General features: G+C 47.4%; 1 protein-coding gene across 2 annotated transcripts in view; it reads left to right on the forward strand.

The window, feature by feature from the left end:
* The first annotated feature begins 335 nt into the window (after nucleotides 1-335).
* The window catches only part of CDC45 (cell division cycle 45), a 33,397-nt gene continuing 12,928 nt past the window's right edge, over nucleotides 336-20,804 (forward strand). Inside the window, exons 1-13 of one of the 2 annotated variants that reach the window (XM_015081823.3) lie at nucleotides 340-716; nucleotides 849-908; nucleotides 1,674-1,766; nucleotides 3,210-3,347; nucleotides 4,310-4,456; nucleotides 10,409-10,464; nucleotides 12,071-12,119; nucleotides 13,887-13,948; nucleotides 15,679-15,729; nucleotides 17,122-17,241; nucleotides 18,835-18,966; nucleotides 19,237-19,335; nucleotides 19,925-20,086. In XM_015081823.3, the coding sequence (XP_014937309.1) occupies nucleotides 666-716; nucleotides 849-908; nucleotides 1,674-1,766; nucleotides 3,210-3,347; nucleotides 4,310-4,456; nucleotides 10,409-10,464; nucleotides 12,071-12,119; nucleotides 13,887-13,948; nucleotides 15,679-15,729; nucleotides 17,122-17,241; nucleotides 18,835-18,966; nucleotides 19,237-19,335; nucleotides 19,925-20,086 (1,220 nt within the window). In that variant the 5' untranslated portion in view covers nucleotides 340-665. Of the gene's footprint in view, nucleotides 717-848; nucleotides 909-1,673; nucleotides 1,767-3,209; nucleotides 3,348-4,309; nucleotides 4,457-10,408; nucleotides 10,465-12,070; nucleotides 12,120-13,886; nucleotides 13,949-15,678; nucleotides 15,730-17,121; nucleotides 17,242-18,834; nucleotides 18,967-19,236; nucleotides 19,336-19,924; nucleotides 20,087-20,804 lie in introns of both variants that reach the window. The other variant, XM_053206327.1, reaches the window with a different exon arrangement.

The raw sequence follows: 20,804 nt of genomic DNA on the forward strand, positions 1-20,804 counted from the left end.
AAAATTTCACTGGGATATTTACTAAAATACTATTTCATAATTTTTGTTCACTCTAGGGTAATTTGTGTAATTTTTTAAAATTACATTTTTATAGTACTCCCCTCTAGACCAATTTAGTGGGGCCCATTCTCCTTATCTACTACACTACCCAGAATGCACGTAGACCTTCCAGCCTTTGCGTCCGCCATCGAGGAAGCTGGCGGAAGTAAGCTACACATTTGCCTTCGAACTATGCCGAGAGTTTACCGAAATCGTAAACTGACGACTTCGTTCAATGTGTAAGTGAATTGAATTTATGGCGTGATTTCCTTTTCCTGGAGGGCCCAGTGGGAGTCAATAGGCTTCTCTTCCCAAACTAAAGATGTCCACCAAACGTCGGATTTGTGGGTAAAAGGGAGTCAGAACTGAAGTGGGCAACATTGTTTGCGTCTTGCTTTTGTGGATGACGCTCCTTTAGGAGCGGGCCTAACATTTCCAGCCCGGTTGGCGGAGCGCTAGGCCCGCCTCCAATATGGCCCAATCGGGAAGAGGGAAAAGCTGAGAACTAAGTAGGTATTGGTTGGCTTCTGGGCTAATCGGGAGAGTCCCTGTTTGGCGGGAGTCTTGACCGCCGCCGGAGCTCTTGGATCCTCAGCGCTACCTCTGGGTGTCCGGCCGCCGTGGCCATGTTTGTGTCCGATTTCCGCAAGGAGTTCTACGAGGTGGTTCAAAACCAGGTGACCCTTTTTCTTACATCTCGTGGCCTTGTTGGGGGGGCGGGGGGAGGATCCGGGGGAGCGGCCCTGGGAGGGCACGAGGGGCCCGAGTTCTGTTCTCTGCGTTCAACTGGCCCTCTCTTTTCCTGACAGAGGGTCCTTCTCTTTGTGGCCTCGGACGTGGACGCTCTGTGCGCTTGCAAGATTCTTCAGGTGAGCCTTGCGTACTTTGGGAGGGAAGGGCCAGGGCCAAAGGGTGAGGGAGCAGGCGGGGCCCCGGGAAGAGTTTAGGAGTGAAGGATGGGCTGGGAGTCGGCGCAGGAGGTGAGGAGCGCATAGGGAACCGCTCTTCTCCCCACCCGCCAGGAGAGAGTGCAGGCTAGGGTAAGGTGCTGGAGCAACTGAAATCTGGGGAGAGGGACTTTTAGAGGTCGCCTCTCTGGCAAGAGTATTGGGTGGGTTAGAGAAGGATGCGGCAAAAGGCGGTATTTTTGCAATAACCTGGCTGAAAAATGGTTGCGTTGGAGAGACCGTTAGACCTGGAGTGGCTTCTCAAATGTGGGGTTTCAGAGGAGTCTGTGACAACTGAGGGCACAGTGGTGTCATAAGCAATATAGGAAATACAGGATTCTTTTCTCTATTAGGGAAGATCATTGGTTCGGTTTTGAATATGGTGCAATTTTTACATGACCTTTGATCAGGCTGTTGGGTCAGGAACTACTTCTCCGAAGACCTAGAAATAAAATAAGCCTCCCCCACCCTCGATGTTTTCCTTTGGTGATTTTCAAAAATTCATTAAAGTTCACAGAATGATATAGTCAACACTCATATTTCTATCACCTAGTTTCTTCCATTAACATTTTACTAAACTTATCACAGGTCATTCGTTTCTCAACCTTATTTTTTTTTTTTAAGTGTATTTCAAAGTAAATTGCAGACGTCCTAAATATGATAACTTTTGGAAATGATCTCTCTCAGGCTCTGTTCCAGTGTGATCACGTGCAGTATACGCTAGTTCCGGTTTCTGGGTGGCAAGAACTTGAAACTGCATTTCTTGAGCATAAAGAACAGGTATGATAGAAGCATTTTAGAGTCATTAGTCTTTTTTTTTTTTTTTTATTCAGTTGCAATTTAACACTAGCATGCTTTCTAGGTCCTCAATAGGTTGCTTGTATGTTTAAGTATCAACTACATTAGGCAATATGGAAGGAAAAAATGAGATATATGCAGAGTGACTTACTCTCAAGTTGTAGAGACAGAATTGATAACCAAAAAAGATAGTGAGTGTGGACACCGTCTAACTTTGAATTTGTGTTGCAGACATTTCATTGTAAGGTGCTTAGAGTTTAGCAGTTTGATTTTGATATGGCCTAGTTAAAATTATGTTAGATAAGGTGGCTATTTTACATTATCTTTCCAAGAGAAAGTATCCCAGTTCCAACTGGTAATCCAGGAACATATCTTCTCCCTTTGCAATTTAAACAGTAGAGGCCAGGACTCTTACCACCTCTGCATGGGGTTATGCTGAGAGATGGGACATTTTAGATCCCACTGGATGGGACTGGAGTAGGGAAGAGGGTCTCTGGAGTCTGTGGCAACATTTAGGACTGTCCAGAGATAATCCTTGCCTGGAGCTCCTGTCATCACGGAAGGAGCTACCTGTACCAACCTGATATTTATAAGCAAAAGGTTCTTTATAGAGATAGGATATAGTAAGACTTAAAATGGTATTTAGATGCTTATTAAGCATGGGGTGCCCGAGACTTGTTACAAATTTAAACCTGTACGACACTGTCAGTACAAAGAGGCAGCACAGTAGAGTGACTGAGATCTTCAAAGGCCCATTTATTTACTTATTAAAAAAATTTTTTTAATGCTTATTTATTTTTCAGAGAGACAGAGCATGAGTAGGGGAGGGCAGAGAGAGGGAGACACAGAATCCGAAGTAGGCTCCAGGCTCTGAGCTGTCAGCACAGAGCCTGACACGGGGCTCAAACTCACCAACAGTGAGATCATGACCTGAGCCGAAGTCACCTAGATGCCCCATATTATTATTATTTTTTAATGTTTATTTTTGAGAGAGAGAGAAAGCGTGAGTCGAGGAGGGGCAGAGAGAGAGACATAGAAGTCAAATGCTTAACTGACTGAGCCACCCAGGTACCCCTGCAGAGGCCCATTTATGCATTTGAAGTCTTGTTCTGCTCGTCATCAACTTCTTGACCCTGTGCATGAGACTGAGTCATGCTGAACCTCCATGTGCTCCTTGGTGAAGCAGAGACAGCCACAGGGCTGCCCATGGGGCCTATCTCAAGGTGTCATCATGGAAATGAAATGGCATATGTAGTATATTAAAGCACTTCACACAGGCCAGCTGTGTAAAGCCCCTTGCCATCAGGGCCTCACTGGTGTCAGGGGCTTGATATGTCTCAGCAGAAGGACTCAGAGACCTAATATGCTGAAGGTAAAGGATCTACTCAAGGCACTTACTTCCCAATGTATCTCTCTTTTTTTCAGTTCCATTATTTTATTCTCATAAACTGTGGAGCTAATGTAGACCTATTGGATATCCTTCAGCCTGATGAAGATGCCATATTTTTTGTGTGTGACACCCACAGGCCAGTTAATGTCGTGAATGTCTATAATGACACCCAGGTAACTAGGCCTTTGGGGCCCATGTCTTCCCCAAGTTCTATCCTTTGTCTGTACCTTTTATGCCATGGGCAACATCGCACCTGATGTTCTAAGCAAGGCATGTATCCACCTCTCCTACAAGAGTTAGACCAGCCTGAGGGCAAGAATCTGGTCTTGCTTATCTGTGGTGAGAAACATAGCACCTAAGTAAGTCTTGGAGGCGCTCAGAATGCATTTTGGAATTCACTTAACCTGGAAAGTGTAGGGACCAGAACCCTGCACTGAGCCTGCCCTGCGAGCTGAGGCCCAGCCTGGTGTCATTGAATACTAGGGGATCTAGAGGCGTTAGCCCTACAAGTGGGGCTAGGGCCTGCCCTGCCCATCCAAAGGGTAGTGTGAGGACCAACAAGACAATAGTGTAAGAGACCACTGTTAGCCTAACATGGTCATGCTGTGCTTCCTCTTTGAACCCCCAGCAGCAAACATGGAGCCTGGCACAGGACAGCCACCTAACCATTCTCTGAGTTGATCCCACCCATGTTATCAAAGTGTTGGCCCTGATGTTCTCATGTGAAGGACCACTCTAAGTGAAGTCAGCCTGGAACTGCTTTTAGAGACAGCAGTTTTACTCCCTTAGGGGTCGCACACCTCCCTGTCTTCTCTCAGAGTCCAAGTTGTGGGGTGTTCATTTTGTTTGCTTGGAGTGTGGCATGAGAGGGAGTCTTTTCCCCAGACTTACATGACTGGATAGTTTTTTAATTTTTGGAATTTTTGCATATCGCATGGTGCAACTCCAATGCCTCTGAGAGGAAATGAAAGCAAGAAAATGTTTGAGAAGTCTGAAATTCTCAAGTGGCTCTTTGTACAGAAACCTTAATGAGTCAGCTCATTGGGAAATAAGATTCTGTAAGAGAAAACATGTAATGGAGAGTTTTCTGTCAATGAGAGAAGAGAGCCTTGATTGCTTTTTGTTTTAATCTTAGATCAAACTACTCATTAAACAAGATGATGATCTCGAAGTTCCTGCCTATGATGATATCTTCAGGGATGAAGAAGAAGGTGAAGAGCATTCAGGAAATGAAAGTGACAATGGGTCAGAGCCTTCTGTGAAGCGCACACGGTTAGAAGAGGTGGGTTTTGGCCTTACCACAGTCTTGAGTAACGTCATTCCCAGAGGTCAGAGCTCAGGCTGGAGCCTTCGGGGTCCAGGGGTGGCTGGGATTCAGCAGGCACCGGTATTGACCCTGGACTCTGCTATCCCCTGGCTGCATGGCTTCAGGCGGGCTACCGAACTTCTCTGAGCTTTGGCATCCTTGTCTGTACAGTAGAATTTCATCAGATGAAATGAAACTTAGGATAGCTCAGCTCTTTGCTGAGCAATACAGAAAGTGGCACCTGGGTGGCTCAGTCAGTTAAACATCCAACTCTTGATTTCAGCTCAGGTCGTGGGGTTGCAGTTTGTGGGTTCAAGCCCCATGTTGGGCTCTGCGCTGACAGTACAGAGCCTGCTTGGGATTCTCTCTCCCTCTCTCTACCCTTCCCCTGCTCATATGCTCGCTCATGCTCTCTCTCTCTCTCTCTCTCTCTCTCTCTCAAAGTAAATAAACATTAAAAAAAAAGGCAGCAATACAGAGAAACGATAAATAGCATAAATATCCTCTCCCTTCCCCACTCCCCTCCGGATTCTCTGCAGTCATCATGAAGGAACGACATGGATCTATGGCCCTCAGCCAGGCTCAGTCTCCAGTGGTGATTCCAGGGGAAGCATCTTGTGTGCAAAGATTAGAGTTGTTTGAGCCTCGTGAGTCTTGGGTCTGAGATGCTTACCCGATCTGGGGCCTGGCCAACAGAAGTGGCCTGCCCAACACTGGTGGCTTCTGCTACATGGAAAATTAAAGGTGGGAGGTGGTTGTTCCTCTAATAGGGCCATGTTTTATTCTAGTGTTCAGTGTTGTGGAAGAAGCTGATGCCCTCTGATTCCCAGTCCTGGGTGTTCATGCTGAAATTTGCCTCTGGAATGTTTCATCCTTGGCCTGACATTTCCCAATAAGGTGCTTTAGCAGAGCTCTTTTGAGCCATTTTGGGGACATTCAGTACACTTTGTCCATCTGAGGGGTGTGTCCTGGGAGTGTTTTCTCCTTACCTTCCCTGCCTTTGAGCCATCCTTTCTCTAGAGTTTTGGGTAGTCTGATCAGAGACCTCAGATACATTCTTAGATTCTCTTTCATCTTGTCTAGCTCTTTATCTGTTCCACTCTCTGGCCAACATCTGGTCTTTATCTTCTAATCTTTGATTTCTAACAGCTCTTTTTTTGTTATCTAAAGCTCCTTTTTGTTGTAGCATTCTTTTAACTATTAACGAACTGCTTTTCATCAGGCTCCAAATATCAGTATCTGGGGGATTTTCTTTGGAAACATTCACGTTCTGCAGATAAGAGTCTTAGAATTCTCCATCCTGACTAATATATTTCAGCACCTACTCTGTGCCAGGTGTCAGTAAGGCCCTGGTGTCTCTGGGAGAGAACAAATTCCTGTCTTCACAAAGCTTCTTTTCCAGTGGGGGAGGCATCAGGAATGAGCACAGGTCAAGGATGGTTTCAGGTAGAGAGCTGTGTCATATCAGGAAAAATAAAGCAAGGTAAGGGGCTGGACAGGGAATGGGCTGCTTTTATGAAGGTGGCTATGGACACTTGACCTGAATGAGGAAGGAAAGAACCAAGAATATCCCTAGAAGGTACATCCAGTGCAGTGTCCCCAGACACGAGGGCTCTGAGGGAAGAACAGGCAGGCTAGAACTGACGGGAGGGTTTGTCAGTAAAGAGAATGTCGTTGGTCTTGATGAGATGTCAGAACATGTCAGAGCCTCCATTGACATGTTTAATGCATCTATTTAGAATCTGAGTTTGTGAATGCTTTCTATGATATTCACATGCATAATTATGCATGTGTAACATGCATAATTTCCCACCGACTTTTTATTTTAAAAAAATTTTTGATGTATACAACAGTTGAAAGGATGGTATAATGAATGCCCGTATACCTTTCATATAGATTCAGCAATTTTGCACATTTGTCACATTTTGCCACATTTGCCTTCTTTTATATATATATATGTATATATATGTATATTTTTTTCTTTTGCTTAATCATTTGAGAATAAGTTGCAGGGGGACCTAAGTTGCTTGGTCATTTAAACATCTGACTTTTGATTTCAGCTCAAGTCATGATCTTGCAGGTTGTTGGTTCAAGCCCTCATTGGGCTCTGTGCTGACAGTGTGGAGTCTGCTTGGAATTCTGTCTCTTTCCTTCTCTCTCTGTCCCCCACCGCCCCCAGGCACATGCATTCTCTCTCTCAAAATAAATAAGCTTTATCTACTTTTTAAAGTGTTTATTTATTTATTTTGAGAGAGAGAGAGAGCGCGAGCATGCATGTATGCGAGCAGGGGAGGGGCAGAAAAAGACGGAGACAGAGAATCCAAAGCAGGCTGCACACTGTCAGCAAAGAACCCAATGAGGGGCTCGATCCCACAAACTGTGAGATCATGACCTTAGCTGAAATCAAGAGTTGGATGTTTAACTGACTGAGCCGCCCAGATGCCCCTAAATAAATAGACTTTAAAACGCATCTTCAGGGCACCTGGGTGGCTCAGTCGGTTAAGCGTCTGACTTCCACTCAGGTCATGAACTCGCAGTTTGTTAGTTCGAGCCCCGCATCTGGCTCTGTGCTGACAGCTTGGAGCCTGCTTCGGATTCTGTGTCTCCCTCTCTCTCTCTGCCCCTCCCCTGCTCATGCTCTGTCTCTCAAAAATAAATAAATGTTAAAAAACAAAAACAAAAAAACGCATCTTCTAAGATCATTCTCCTCTATAAATGCAATACCATTATTGTATGTAAGCAATTAACGGTGTCCTCTAATATTCAACCCATATTCAAATTTCACTTGTTCCCCAGAATAGATTTTGCAGCTGCTTTTGTTTCTGAAGTGTCATCCAACCAGGGCTGGCACATTTGTGTTTAGCTATTTCTCTCTTTTTTTTTTTTTAATAAAGTGATATCTACACCCAACATGGGGCTGGAACTTATGACCCTGAGATCAAGAGTCACACGCTTCTCTGACTGAGCCAGCCAGACACCCCTCTTAATTGTCTTTTCACCTAGACCAGGACCCCACTCTTTTTGTTTTTTTCTTTTTTTTTTTTTCTGTTTTGTTTTGAATGACATTGGAGGCCAATCCAGTTGTCTAGTATTTATCACTTGTTTGTGGAATACTTTTACTTGCTCCTCTATCCTTGTGTTTTCTGTAATCCAAGTTTAGGGCTACATATTTGATTTTGGTAAGTTAGCCCTCTGAGACTACCTCAACGGTAATTAAATCTTCATGATTTGTAAATATACGTGGATTCAAGATATATTCTCAGAAATATTTAAAAAAAAAAATTTTTTTTTTTTTAACGTTTATTTATTTATTTTTGAGACAGAGTGAGACAGAGCATGAACGAGGTAGGGTCAGCGAGAGGGAGACACAGAATCTGAAACAGGCTCCGGGCTCTGAGCTGTCAGCACAGGGGCCCGATGCGGGGCTCAAACTCACGGACCGCGAGATCGTTACCTGAGCCGAAGTCGGTGCTCAACCGACTGAGCCACCCAGGCGCCCCAGAAATATTTTTATTAATAAGAGTGTACACTCAAAGAGATTTAGAGACAACAGGCTATAAATATGGAAACGTTACCTTCCTTTACTTCTCTTACTCTTCTCTGTTTATGTGAGTTTCTTATTTATATTCTCTGTGTACATTTAGATCCACCTCATACAATGGTATAAATTTTGCTTCAACAGTCAAACATGATTCTATTCTAAAACTCAAGAGGATAAGGAAAGCCTATTGTATTTACCCGTTCTTCCTTCCATCCTGATGTTCCAAGGTTTTTTCTTTTGTCATTTTCTATTTACAGAAAGTCCTTTAACTTTTTTTAGAGGCACTCTGCTGGCAGTAAATTCTCTTAGTATTCCTTTTCCTGAGAACTTCTTGACTTTTCCCTTCATTCCTGGAAGATATTTTCACAGGGTATGGGATTTGGGGTTAACAGCTGTTTTTGGTCAGTGCTTGAAAATGTTATGCTACTTCTGGCCCCTGTGGTTTCTAGTGAGAAATCTGCTGGCATTCATACTGTTTTATCCTATACATAAGATGTCATTTTTCTCTTGCTTTTTTTGAGATTAAAAAAAAAGGGGGGGGGGCTCTAATATTCAGAAGTTTAATTACGATGTGTCTTGGTGTGGATTTCTTTGGGTTTAACCTATTGGGATTCAGTCAGCTTCTTGAATCTGTAGGTTTATATCTCTTGCCAGATTTTGAGCTATATTTCTTTGTTTTCAGGCATTATTTATTCCAGGGTGTTTTCACCCTTTTTTTTTTCCTCTCCTTCCAGGGCACCAATGACAGGAAAGTTAGGTCTTTTGTTGTAGGTTCACATGTTACTGTTTGTTTGTTTGTTTGTTTGTTTGTTTTTCCAGTCCATTTACCCCTCTATTAATCAGACTGGATATTTTCTATCATCGTATCTGCTGGTTCTTTCCTCTGTTCCTCCGTTTTGCTCTTGAGCCCCTCTACTGTGTTTCTATTTCAGTTATTGTAATTTTCAGTTTTAAATTTCATTTTGGTTCTTCTTCATTTTTCTACTTATTTACTAAAGCTTCCTATTTTTTTCGTTTCAACTGTGTTTTTAATTACTCATTGAAGCATTTTTGTGATGGCTGCTTTAAAAATTTTTGTCAGATAATTCTCACATCTTTGTCATCTTTGCATTAACATTTATGGATTTCCTGTTTTGGTGTTCAATTTGAGATTTTCCTGGCTCTTGGTGTGATGAGTGCTTTTCAAATGAAACCTGGACATTTTTATATTATGTTTTGAGACTCTGGATCTTAATTAAGCCTTCTGTGTTACCTGCTTTCTCTGACATCATTCTGGCAAAGGAGCAGGTGGGCAGCATGTCTCTTTATAGCCAGGTGGAGATAGAAGTAAAGATTCTCCACTTAACCTCCATTAACCACCAAGAGGAGTGGCTCCTTGTTACCACTGGGCAAGAAAGGTCTAGGCTCACTACTTGGCCTCCTCTGATACCACCCCAGTGAGCATGTTGGGAGATGTTACAAGTGAAAGGTGGAAGTGTTACAGGTGGGAGGTATTCACCAGGGTGGGAGTCTAGGCTTCTACTTCATCTTTGCCAAGTGGATAGGGGTGGGGCCACAGTTTTTGGTCGTGGTGGCTGGATTAGACCAATTATTGTCTAAAAGTTTTTTGTCTTTCAAGGCTGCTCTTCAGGATCCTTTGGCTTTTGTTGAGGATTTTTTTTCTCTGTGCCTGTTGGGGTTTCCAGGTTGCTGGCTTCTTCAGCTCCAAGTCTAGGATCTATAAACAAAACAAAACAAAACAAAACAAAAAAAAACCCAGTGGCTGGTACGTGGAAGGATATTGGTAACATTAGTGCTTAGTGATCTGGCGGGGAAGCCAGTATGAAGTAGCTATGCACTTCTGGATCACACAGTGATGGGGATGATGGAAGGCTGGAGTGGACAGACGGAGCACATGGACAGAGTGTAGCCTGAGCAGGCACTGGGGAAGCATCTGCTTCTGTCCACCATATGGTGTCTGTAGTGCCAGTGGGCTAGAGAGGTCTCAATCATCCCCCACTTCAGTTCTTCTCTTCTCTAGGACCAGGCTGAGCTCAGGACATGGGAATGAATGACCCATGTTTTCCCTCAGGGGTCCATGCCCAGTGGCTTCTGCCTGATCGGAACCTTCTCGGGCTACAGGGGTACATTCCTGGCTTATTTGCTCAACTTTTTTTTTAAATGCTTATTTTGAAGGAGAGAGAGATAGCACATGAGCAGGGGAGGGGCCGAGAGAGGGGGACACAGAATCCGAAGCAGTCTCCAGGCTCTGACTACAGAGCCTGATGTGGAGCTCGAACTCACAAGTTCTAAGAACATGACCTGAGCTAGAGTCAGATGCTTAACCAACTGAGCCACCCAGCCTCCCCTATTTGCTCAACCTTTTGTTCTCTTTGTCCCTACATCAGGAGATAGTGGCACAAACCATGAAGAGGAGGCAGCGAAGAGAGTGGGAGGCTCGGAGGTGAGTGTGTACTTCAAGCAGCACCCTGTGCCATGGAGTCTGCAATCCCTCTGGGATACCTATGTTTTCCATGGCGACTGGATACTTTCTTTTTTTTTTTTTTTTTTTTTTGCATTTGAGGACAATACATTTAGAGAGAGAGAAAGAGATTGAGAGTGCATGCGACCAGGGGAGGGGCAGAGAGAGGGAGAATTCCAAGCAGGCTCTGCGCTGTCATTGCAGAGCCTGGCGCAGGGCTCAATCTCATGAATCGTGAGATTATGACCTGAGCCAAAATCAAGAGTTGGATGCTTAACCAACTGAGCCACCCAGGCACCCCCAATTCAGTTAGTTTAGAGTCTCTGGGCTGGTGGCTCCAGGAGTGAGCATGTGTTCCCTGTATCGGAGAAGAGCTCTGGATCCCCTCTGTATCATGCTGTGGTCTTACAAGTGGCAGGACTGGGCCCAGAGGTCTTCTGCTCTCTGTTAGGGGTAACAGCCCCTTGTCTTTTATTTTTGTTGTTTTTCCAGATATAGTTTTATTTGTAAGTTCTTCCTAAATGAGATAGATGCTAATTGTATAAAAGTTTTCATAGAAAATGTGAATGAGAAGAAAACTGAATTATCTATAATTCCTCTTCATATTGCAAATTAAAAAATTGAAGTGCTCCAGGGGCACCTGGGTGGCTCAGTCGGTAAGCGTCTGACTTCAGCTCAGGTCACAATCTCACTGTTCATTTGTTCGAGCCCTACTTTAGGCTCTGTGCTGACAGCTCAGAGTCTGGAACCTGCTTCGAATTCTGTGCCTCTGTCTCTGCCCTTCCTCCACTCATGCGCTGATTCTCTCTCTCTTAAAAGTAAATAAATATTTAAAAAAATTGAAGCACTCTAAAATAAAAAAATGGAAAGATTATTGTAGCTTGAGGTGACCGTGCCACAGTGCCGTTGAGTTGAGTATTCGTTACTTGATCCAGTCCCTGAAAGTCTCTGCTGTTCCAGCTGAGGGCGTTGTACTTGGCTACTCCCTCATGAAAGGACAATGAAAATATATTTCGGGAAGTGCAATGAAAAGGAAAGTGAATATAATCCCTATTCAATGATTGGAAGAGATTCTGGCTTTGAATCAATCTTCCTGGGGTATCCATACTTGTGTATTTTTTATGTGATCATAACACGCACCTAATTTTGCATTGTTTTTACTTAATCTAACCATTTTTGATAGTTCCAACACTTTTATGACTTGCATTATACTTATATGGCCAATCTCCTTTTCAAACTGGAGGTTACTTCTGGTATTTTGCCATGACAAATAAGGCTGCAATGAACAATTGTGTTTGTGCACATAGTGTTGTCTTGCTTGTTCCTTTGAATTGTTGTCTTAGGATAAAAGTGGGATTCTAAGATTATTCTATGCCATTTTACTTCTTTCATTGCCACAAGACTTTTATGTCAATATTGCTCCCTTTCCTGCATTGCACATGTGCACTCTGAAACAGTCCATAAGCGAATACAAAGAGTACTGTGACTTAATGTGTTTCTTTGATTACTGTCAAGTTTTAGCATTTTCCAAATGTTTGTCTTCCTTGTACTGCTTCCTGTTGAAGAACTGCATTTTATGTCATTACAGAAGAGACATCCTCTTTGACTATGAACAGTATGAATATCATGGGACGTCGGTATGTACGAATAGGTGTACTTCACCATAAAATTCTGACTCAAGGGTCAGTGACCTAAAACATGAGGAGAAATGAGCATATGTTTTAGAACCACAAAAGCCTGGGGTGCCTGAGTAGCTCAGGTGGTTAGATGTCCAACTTCGGTCCAGATCATGATCTGACGGTCCATGAGTTTGAGCCCCGCGTTGGGCTCTCTGCTGACAGCTCAGAGCCTGGAGCCTGTTTCAGATTCTGTGTCTCACTCGCTCTCTGCCCCTCCCCCGTTCATGCTCTCTCTCTGTCTCAAAAATAAACGTTAAAAAAAAAAAATTTTAGAACCATAAAAGCCTGATTTGAATCTGAGCCTCACAACTTCTGCTGTGTGACCTAGGGCATGTGGGGCAGCCTCTCTGAGACTTAAACTTTTGCTCCTCCATAAAAGGAAGAGAACAGCCCTCATTTCAGAGGCAGTTGTTAGGATGATCCTGCACACCCAATAGGTGCCCAAAGGACAACAGCTATTATTTTTGTTCACCATCAAAAATACAGAACAAGTCTGTTTATAATTACCGAGGCCCATCACTGCATGTGTTATGGAACAGAATTTCACATGGAAAACCTACTGTGTTGACTGTGGCAGGGATTTTTTTGCTTTGTTTTGTTTAATTAAAAAACAAATTTTTTTTAAGTTTGTTTACTTATTTTGAGAGAAAGCATGCACAAGCAGGGGAGGGGCAGAGAGAAGGAGAGAGAATCCTCAGCAGACTCTGCGTCATCAGTGCAGACCTTGATGCGGGGCTTGAACTCATGAACTGTGAGATTTTGACCTGAGCCAAGATCAAGAGTCGGACGCTTAACCAACTGTGCCACCCAGGTGCCCCTGACTCTGGTACTGTTGAGCAGAGCTCAAGGCTGTAAGGATCCCTAGAAAATTAGTTTCCAGTAAAATATGTGTTCGGTGTTAGCATTTGGCCCTGGGGCCTTAACTCTGAGTGCCATATTTCCAGTATCCCTTTTAGTATCAAGATCTCATTGTCCTTTGAAAGATCATCTTTTTCCCTCTCTGCTCTGCCCCAGCACGTGGAAAATTCCAAGCAGTGGGAGGTGGGTGGGGCAGCAGACGCCCAGCTCCCTCCAGATTTGTGAATCATTCCCTTGGAAATCCTCTCTGGTGGGCAGCCCAGCATCGCACAGCCAATGGGACTTTAGAATCTTCTGGTCAGACACTGATACCCCTTGTTGTCTCCTACCAAAACCCAGACTATGCTCACAGGGAGTTAGTTGCTTCTGTCTGCAGACAGCCCTGTTAGAAAGATCTTCCTCACAGAGGTCCTGAAGCACCCTTCCTCTTTAACGACCAGGTGATGAGAACCAAGGCCCTGCTTCATCCAGCCTTCCTGAGAGTGTGTGTAAGCCTGCCAGCCAGCCAGGAGGAGTGTGTGGACAAAGGTCCCTAACCTCCTGGCTTCATTGCCTCCCCAGGTATCACTGAGGGACCCAGTGAGATGTGTAGAGGCACTAGCACAGTGCTGTACTCAGGTGTTCTCCCTTGCATGATGAAGTACGTACATAGAAATGACTAGTTAACAGAGGAGACCATGCAGATGACTTGAGTTCCTCTGTCTTCCTCCCTTGGTTTGGCCTGGAATCCACCAATGCTTCCTTCCCTAGTTGGGAAAACCTTCAATCTGCAGGGGCTTGGCTGGGATCCTGGACAACCCAGCCCTGGTGCACACCCTGCCTAGGAGCACAGCTGCCTTGGACCTCAGGCTTCTTTCTTTCTTTCAGTCAGCCATGGTGATGTTTGACCTGGCGTGGATGATGTCAAAGGACTTGAACGACATGCTGTGGTATGTAGGCCCCAGTCAAGACCAGTGCTGTGTGGGGCTTTCTTCTCCAAATAGCCTTGTCCTTCCACAGTGAGAACAGGGTCTGGAAGAAGACATCACTGTGTGGTCCCCACCAGGAACATTGGACACAACCCCTTTCTGGGAATAGGCATAGCCCTGGTTGTCTTCCTTTGAGGCTTTTGTCTGCATACAAACTCCTAGGGGAAATGTAGGGAGCATTGTTGGGTACAGAGGGTCAGGGGGTGGGTCCCGAGTGCAACTCTAACCTTCCCACCCTACCACTCAGCCTTGCTGCCTCATAAATTCAGGTGACAGTAGGAGTGGGAGATTTGACTATGGCAGCCTTTGTCAGGCAGCTTTGCTTCCCTGGCGTGCTGTGAAATCTGGTACAGGAATAACCCTTAGCCCACCTCTGAGTTTGCTGCACTGGCTGCAAGCGGGAGCACCCAGCACATTGGGGTGCTGTACACAGGTTGGTTTAAAAACTAAACCCAGAGTCTGAGGGAAAAAAATACAGGTCCGGCCTGCTCCACCCCCTCGGTCCTCTGCTCTAGTTCTGATTTTCTCCTCTACGAGATGAGGAGGGGATATTCTTTCCAGGCCTGAGCCCATGGTGGGGATTGTAATGGTCTTTGCTGAATCAGGGTTTTATGACAGCCAGGGGCTGGGGCAGGACCAAAGCCCTGGTTACACCTAGGCCCCAGGGTGCTCTGTCATCACCCTGAGCAGATGCCTACCTGCCATCCTCAGGTTCAGCTTTCTTAGCCTCACCTGCACCCCCTGCTGTGTGCTTAGGGGCACCCTTGACGGCCCACTCACAACAAGTACCTCCAGTTTAGCATTGATGTCAGAATATGCCCCCTTGAAATGACTCCAGAAAACTCCAGATATAGCACAAGAACAAATACAAAATAATCTGATACAAAATATATGCATGGGAAGGTTGGAAGGAGGAAAGGGTGGGCTTGGGAAGACGCCCCATGGTGGCATGTTTTGAAGAAGACCTTCTGAGAAGGGACTCACTGCACTGACAGATATGGTGGGGTGCTCGAATGCCCTGCCCCCACATGAACCTTCCAGGGCCTCTCCATCTCACTTCTCCCAGCATCTTTGACTATTCTTGGCTCTGGTCCCAGAGGGGGTTATTGAAGGACACTGCCTGGGGACTGACAGAGGGTAATACCTGAGGTCCTGGTTCCTTCTGCCATGGGCTGGCCATGGTCCTTGGGGAGGTCAGGCCAGCTTGGGCCTCCATCATCTCATCCACAAAAGATGAGCTTAGAGACAGGACCTTGGAAGGCTCTTATGAGGCCTAAATTCTGTGACTCTATGTCCTGCCATTTCATACCAGGACAACCGACATGGACTTGATGAGGGTCTGTTGTGCTGCAAGCCATATTGCAGAGGGGCAGGTGACATGAGGGGCTTGGGGGTGGAGTGACACACCAGGACCCACCAGCAACTGAGCACCGAGTCTGCTGCAGCTCTGCTCCAGAAAGATGAGGGTGGAGAGTGTTAGGGTCAGCCAGCTCCCAGAGACCACATCAGGCCTGCCATCCTTGCCCTGGGAGCGCTCCCTCCTGTGCACCAAAAGCTCCCACTGCTGTGCTGCTATGCTGCAAGCCCTGAGTTGGCTCCATAACCTTCTACCCTGCAGAGGAGAGACTGTCGGGCGGTGGGCCTGGGCCAGGCCATGCTCCTGTGAGCTTTGTTGCACTCTTCTCTTCCAGGTGGGCCATTGTTGGACTAACGGACCAGTGGGTGCAAGACAAGATCACCCAGTAAGGATGCACTCACTCAGGCTGTCAGAGGTTGGCCTGTGCTGTGGCCATGTGCATGGCCTGGCTGCAGCCCAGTTTTGCAGTGGGAAGATGGGTGGCAGAGCCCTGATGAGGAGGGGGCTGGCCTTAGGCTTGGATCCTTGTCACCGAGGAAGGGCTTAGAACTAGGCCTTGTGTGTATGCTTCATCCACCCTCGGGGAGCCCAGCAGGTGGAGCCAGAGGTGAGAGGAGGGAGCTCAGTATCCTGGCTCTCCATGTGGTCCTTGCATGGTAGACATGGGGGCTCTGGGAGGAGGAGGTGAGGACCCCAGGAGTCCTACCAGGGAGGGTGGATGTGATCTCAAAGGCAAGGGGAAGGCTGGCAAGGACTGCCAGGAGGGCTGGCATGGAGCCGAATTCTCTTTTGCCCCTTGGTGAGCGGGCTTTAGTGCTCCCCATCACTCCTGATGGAGAGCTGAAGGGCTGCCCCATAATAGAGATACCTGGGAAGCATGGGGTGCCGGCACCCCCTCTCATCCGCATTCTGGTGGCCATCAGGTGAGGACTCTAAGAGAATTGACAGGGACCCCTACCCTAACCCTGTCCAAGAACACTCCTTGTGCAGTTTACAGAGGCCCCAGCACCCCCATTCCCTGCCTCTCCACCCCACTCTGCCCACCTGAGTCATATGGTGTAGCCTAGGGACTAGGAGGGTTCTGAGTCTCACAGGCATGGATACCTTGCTGGGCCTTGTTCCCCCTTCTCTCTTAAAGATGGCATGCATTGTGTGCAGCGCCAGGCACTGTCCCTGGCCTATGGCAGCCCCTCACATGAGGCTCCACTGTCACTGTCCTCCTCAGTGGCCATCTGCAGGTGGACCTGGACTGGGGTCTGCCCTCTCCTGCTGTGCTTGAGAGGATCCACACCCTTTGCTGTGGACTACTGTCACTATGTAGTCCGTCCACTTGACTGTGACTGCTGGACAGGGCTCTGGCCTCCTGCAGTGCCTGCCCTCAGGAAGCCTCAAATAAGTAAGGGCAGGACAGCTGCCACCCAGAGGAGAGTGCAAGGGGGCAGGGGCTGCGGCCAAAACCCACCCCTCCCATCTCTGTCTACTCACATGCCCCCTTGGGCCTGGATCCTCGTCGTGGAGGAAGGGCTTAGAACCTAGCTGCCAAGGCCCTGGTGCCACAGCCACATTTGGCTTTGCAGAGGCGGTGGACCTTCCTCATCCTGACAGGAACAGCCTGTATGGTGGGCTAGCCCCTTAGCCTGTGAGGGGGGTCCCCCGAGGGAAGGAGGGAAGCCACGTGGCTTGGCTGCACGTGAGGGACACAGGAAATAGCTGTGGAAAGGGCCCCCTGAGGCCAGGTTCAGGCGCCCCCAGGCGGCTGGCAGTGCTTTCATTCCAGGATGAAGTACGTGACGGACATTGGCATCCTGCAGCGCCATGTGTCTCGGCACAACCACCGGAATGAGGATGAGGAGAACTCCCTCTCTGTGGACTGTACACGGATTTCCTTCGAGTACGAGTATCCTTGTTGTTCAGGCTGGCCAAGCACAAGCAGCACCCCTGCCCTCAGTTTTGCTCAACCACACACCACTTTATCACCTCTGCAAGCCCAGCCCACATCCCCCTGGGGGTGGTGTGGTTGTGGCTGTGAAGTCGCAGGCCTGGATTGTACTGCTGTGTCTACTGTGTACCCAGGCAGGCAGTGGATGAAACAAGAGGCTTTGAGAAAGGGGCCCTGGTGTGCTCTCCAGGCTGGGCAAAGCACCAGGTACTGGGGAGCAGACTCTGTCCTGGCTCTTCTGTATGGCTTTGGCTCCTAAATGCCAGTGCTGTGTTCAGAAGCATCATCTATTTATTTACAGCTCATTGTAGGCCTGGTGTGTTGCAGGGCCTATCTGTGCAGTGCGGGCAGTTTAATGATGAGCGCAGACTCTTGCCAAGCCCGTCAGGAAGCAGTAAGCCAGCATGTGATTACAGAGCACAAATGTTCATAAGAAGGTGGGGCATTGATGGAGTAACCAGGGGGTTGTTGGGTGGCAATACTCAGGAAAGGCCTTTGGGGGGGGCCACATCCCAGGCTGAGACTCAGACACACGGGGTGGGAGGGAGGACAGCCTGGGCCAAGACCGTGGCTGTGCAAAGGCCCTGAGGAAGGGACTGGAGAGGTGAGTGGAATCTGAAGGTCAGAGAGCCCAGGGCAGTGGGAGGTTGAGGAGGTTGTTGAGTTCAATTCTTTATGCTTAAAAGGTCCCTGGACTGCTGGTTGCAGGGAGACAGACTGGCAGCCATAGGTATAAGGCAGGGCTGGGTCCTGCTGCTTCAGTGGTAGGTAGTGATGGCAGGAATGATGCTGTCCTATGCCTGCTGGGATGGATGGGGACCAATAAACGTGGATTTGGATAGGTGAGTAGAAGGTCATGTCTAGGAAGAGGTGTTAAATGTGAGGCATCTGAGCTCCCAGGATTGGAGAGCCCACCAGGGCCTGACACAGGATGTCCAGGGATCAGGTCCCAGCCATCAGGCTGGGCAGCACTGAGGACAGAGCCCACCATGTGGTCAGAGCCAAGCCTCAAGGGGAGATGTGTTGGCAGAAATGGTGTCAGGGCACCAGCATGACACTGGGAGGCAGGCAGAACCAGCCTGACATCCTGCTTAGACCCTTGGGACGGGGAAGAAGGGGCACACAATGGGGTGGGGACAGGATCACCCTCACACACAGCCATGCTCACAGCCCCACTGGCAGTAAACTGTGTTTAAGAAGAGGGGGTTTTGTTCAGGGGGTGTCCAGCAGAGAGGCGGGTGTGGGAGAGGGCCAAGCTAGGTGTAGCATGCAGGGAGCAGATGTGATGACAGCATGGACTGCCCTGTGTAGCCATGAGGACTGTCTCTGTCACCACAGTACCACAGTACCTAGACCCTGCTCCTCAGTTTCCCCGTCTGTCCAACAGTGATAATGGTGTGCAGACACCCCCTTATAAGCTCTCCATACGGGTCAAATGAAGCTAAGGAGGTGTAACTGGTTGTGCAGGCAGGCTCTCTGGGGATGGGTAGGGCCGTGCACTGCCCAAGCCACGGGTCACTGCCCAGCCACTGCCTCCTTGACTGGGCCCAGCCTCCGCCTGGCACTCTACCAGCACTGGTCCCTCCATGACAGCCTATGCAACACATGCTACACTGCAGCCAGGTTCAAGCTCTGGTCTGTGCATGGGCAGAAGCGTCTCCAGGAGTTCCTTGCAGACGTGGGGTGAGTGACCGCCTTGGCCCAGAGGCACCCCCACTCCTCCCACCAGGGGAAAGGTCCCTCCCCTTGGTTGTGACCAACATTCAGAGGCTGCCTGTTTCTACCTGAAGTGTCTCACTCGGAGACCCCAGAATATTGCCCAAAGGCCTACATATGAAGACCCCTCTCATGAGCACTGGGACTCCTTGTAGGGTGCTCTCAGTCCCACTGGTGCTTGGTGACCTCCATCTGAAGCCAGGTTACTCATGTGACTGGTGCTTGTCATCTTTCTAGCCTCCCCTTGAAACAGGTGAAGCAGAAGTTCCAGTCCATGGACGTCTCCTTGAAGGAGAATTTGCGGGAGATGATTGAAGAGTCTGCAAATAAATTTGGGTAAACATGTTTTTCGGCATTAAGCTTTGTTCAGGCTTCAGCTTTAACCTAAAATAATGCAAAAACAAGAATACACAAGCAAATATGACCTGTCTAATCTTTCCCAAAGTTTTGAGTTCTCTTTGGTTTAAAAGTAGGTCCAGGTCTAGAGAAGTCCGGGTCCTTACATCCTGGGGCTGAGGTGTAGACCTCTAGGTCAACCTGGTCTATCCCTGACTGGACACAGGAAATAGCTGTGGAAAGGGCCCCCTGAGGCCAGGTTCAGGCGCGCTCTGCCTAGAGGGTCCTGTGGCTGCTTCTAGCATCCTGGGACATGGGAGGGGCTGCACACACATCTCTGCTCTTTCCCCCAACCAATAGGACAGCTTTGGACAAGGCACTCAGTGCCCCAGGTTACAGGGCTATTATGTCAGGTCTTCTCCCCCCCTCCATTCTTGGACCACAGTGGTCTTGCCTTGTGCATTAGCAGGGGCCAGGGAGAGACAGCCGTACATCTGCTGGCCTGGCCTGGCAATGAGAGCACCCACAACTTGAGAGCACTCCCACATGCACACAGGGATATCAGCCATGTTGCTTGCTCCCATTGCAGGATGAAGGACATGCGCGTGCAGACTTTCAGCATTCACTTCGGGTTCAAGCATAAGTTCCTGGCCAGTGACGTGGTCTTTGCCACCATGTCACTGATGGAGAGTCCCGAGAAGGATGGCTCAGGGACAGATAACTTCATCCAGGCTTTGGACAGTCTCTCCAGGTAGTGGGCCACTATCCCTCATCCTAATACTCTTCAAGGAGGCAAGTCACAGGGACCCCAGGGGCATGGGGGTGACTGTGTCCTGCAGAAAGTAATCGCAGTCCACCAGGGGAGCATGTGACACATTTCCTGTCCATCTTCCTCTCAAACCCTTTCCTTCTCCTTTCTTTTTGATTTTTAATCATCGTTTCTTACCTCCTTGACCTCTTCAGTCATTATTTGTGGTGTTTATTCATTCTTGTGAGTTTTTTTCTAGTTTAATCTTCATTTATCAATTATTTGCCTCTTATTTCTAATTTTTTTATTTCATTTCCTGAGATGTCTCATTTTATATTTTGTTTTTAATGTGTCTGAGCTTGCTTTGAAATAGAACATTACAGTGTTGACCTTCTGGGGGCACATCTTTCTAGAGTACTTTTATTATCGATATAGGTATGCTATTCTCCCTATTCCCTTTTTTCTGATAGTAACTTTGAGAGGATTTGACCTTGCTCCTTGTCTGTTTCTCATTTTTTGTGTGTAAATTTAGCTTCCCTGACTTTCAGAGGAGGCATGATTCAGACAGCTTTCTAACTTCAGAGAACTGCCACTTCTGTTGCTGTGCAGTGTTAAAAAATGTAGGGGTCTGCTTTCTGGGGTTTCCTGCCCTGTTCCCTGACATACTTTTTTTAAACAGCTTTACTGAGTTATAATTTGTACACCATATAATCCACCCATT

The sequence above is a fragment of the Acinonyx jubatus genome, chromosome D3, assembly GCF_027475565.1.
Source record: "Acinonyx jubatus isolate Ajub_Pintada_27869175 chromosome D3, VMU_Ajub_asm_v1.0, whole genome shotgun sequence".
In the NCBI taxonomy this organism is placed as follows: Eukaryota; Metazoa; Chordata; class Mammalia; order Carnivora; family Felidae; genus Acinonyx; species Acinonyx jubatus.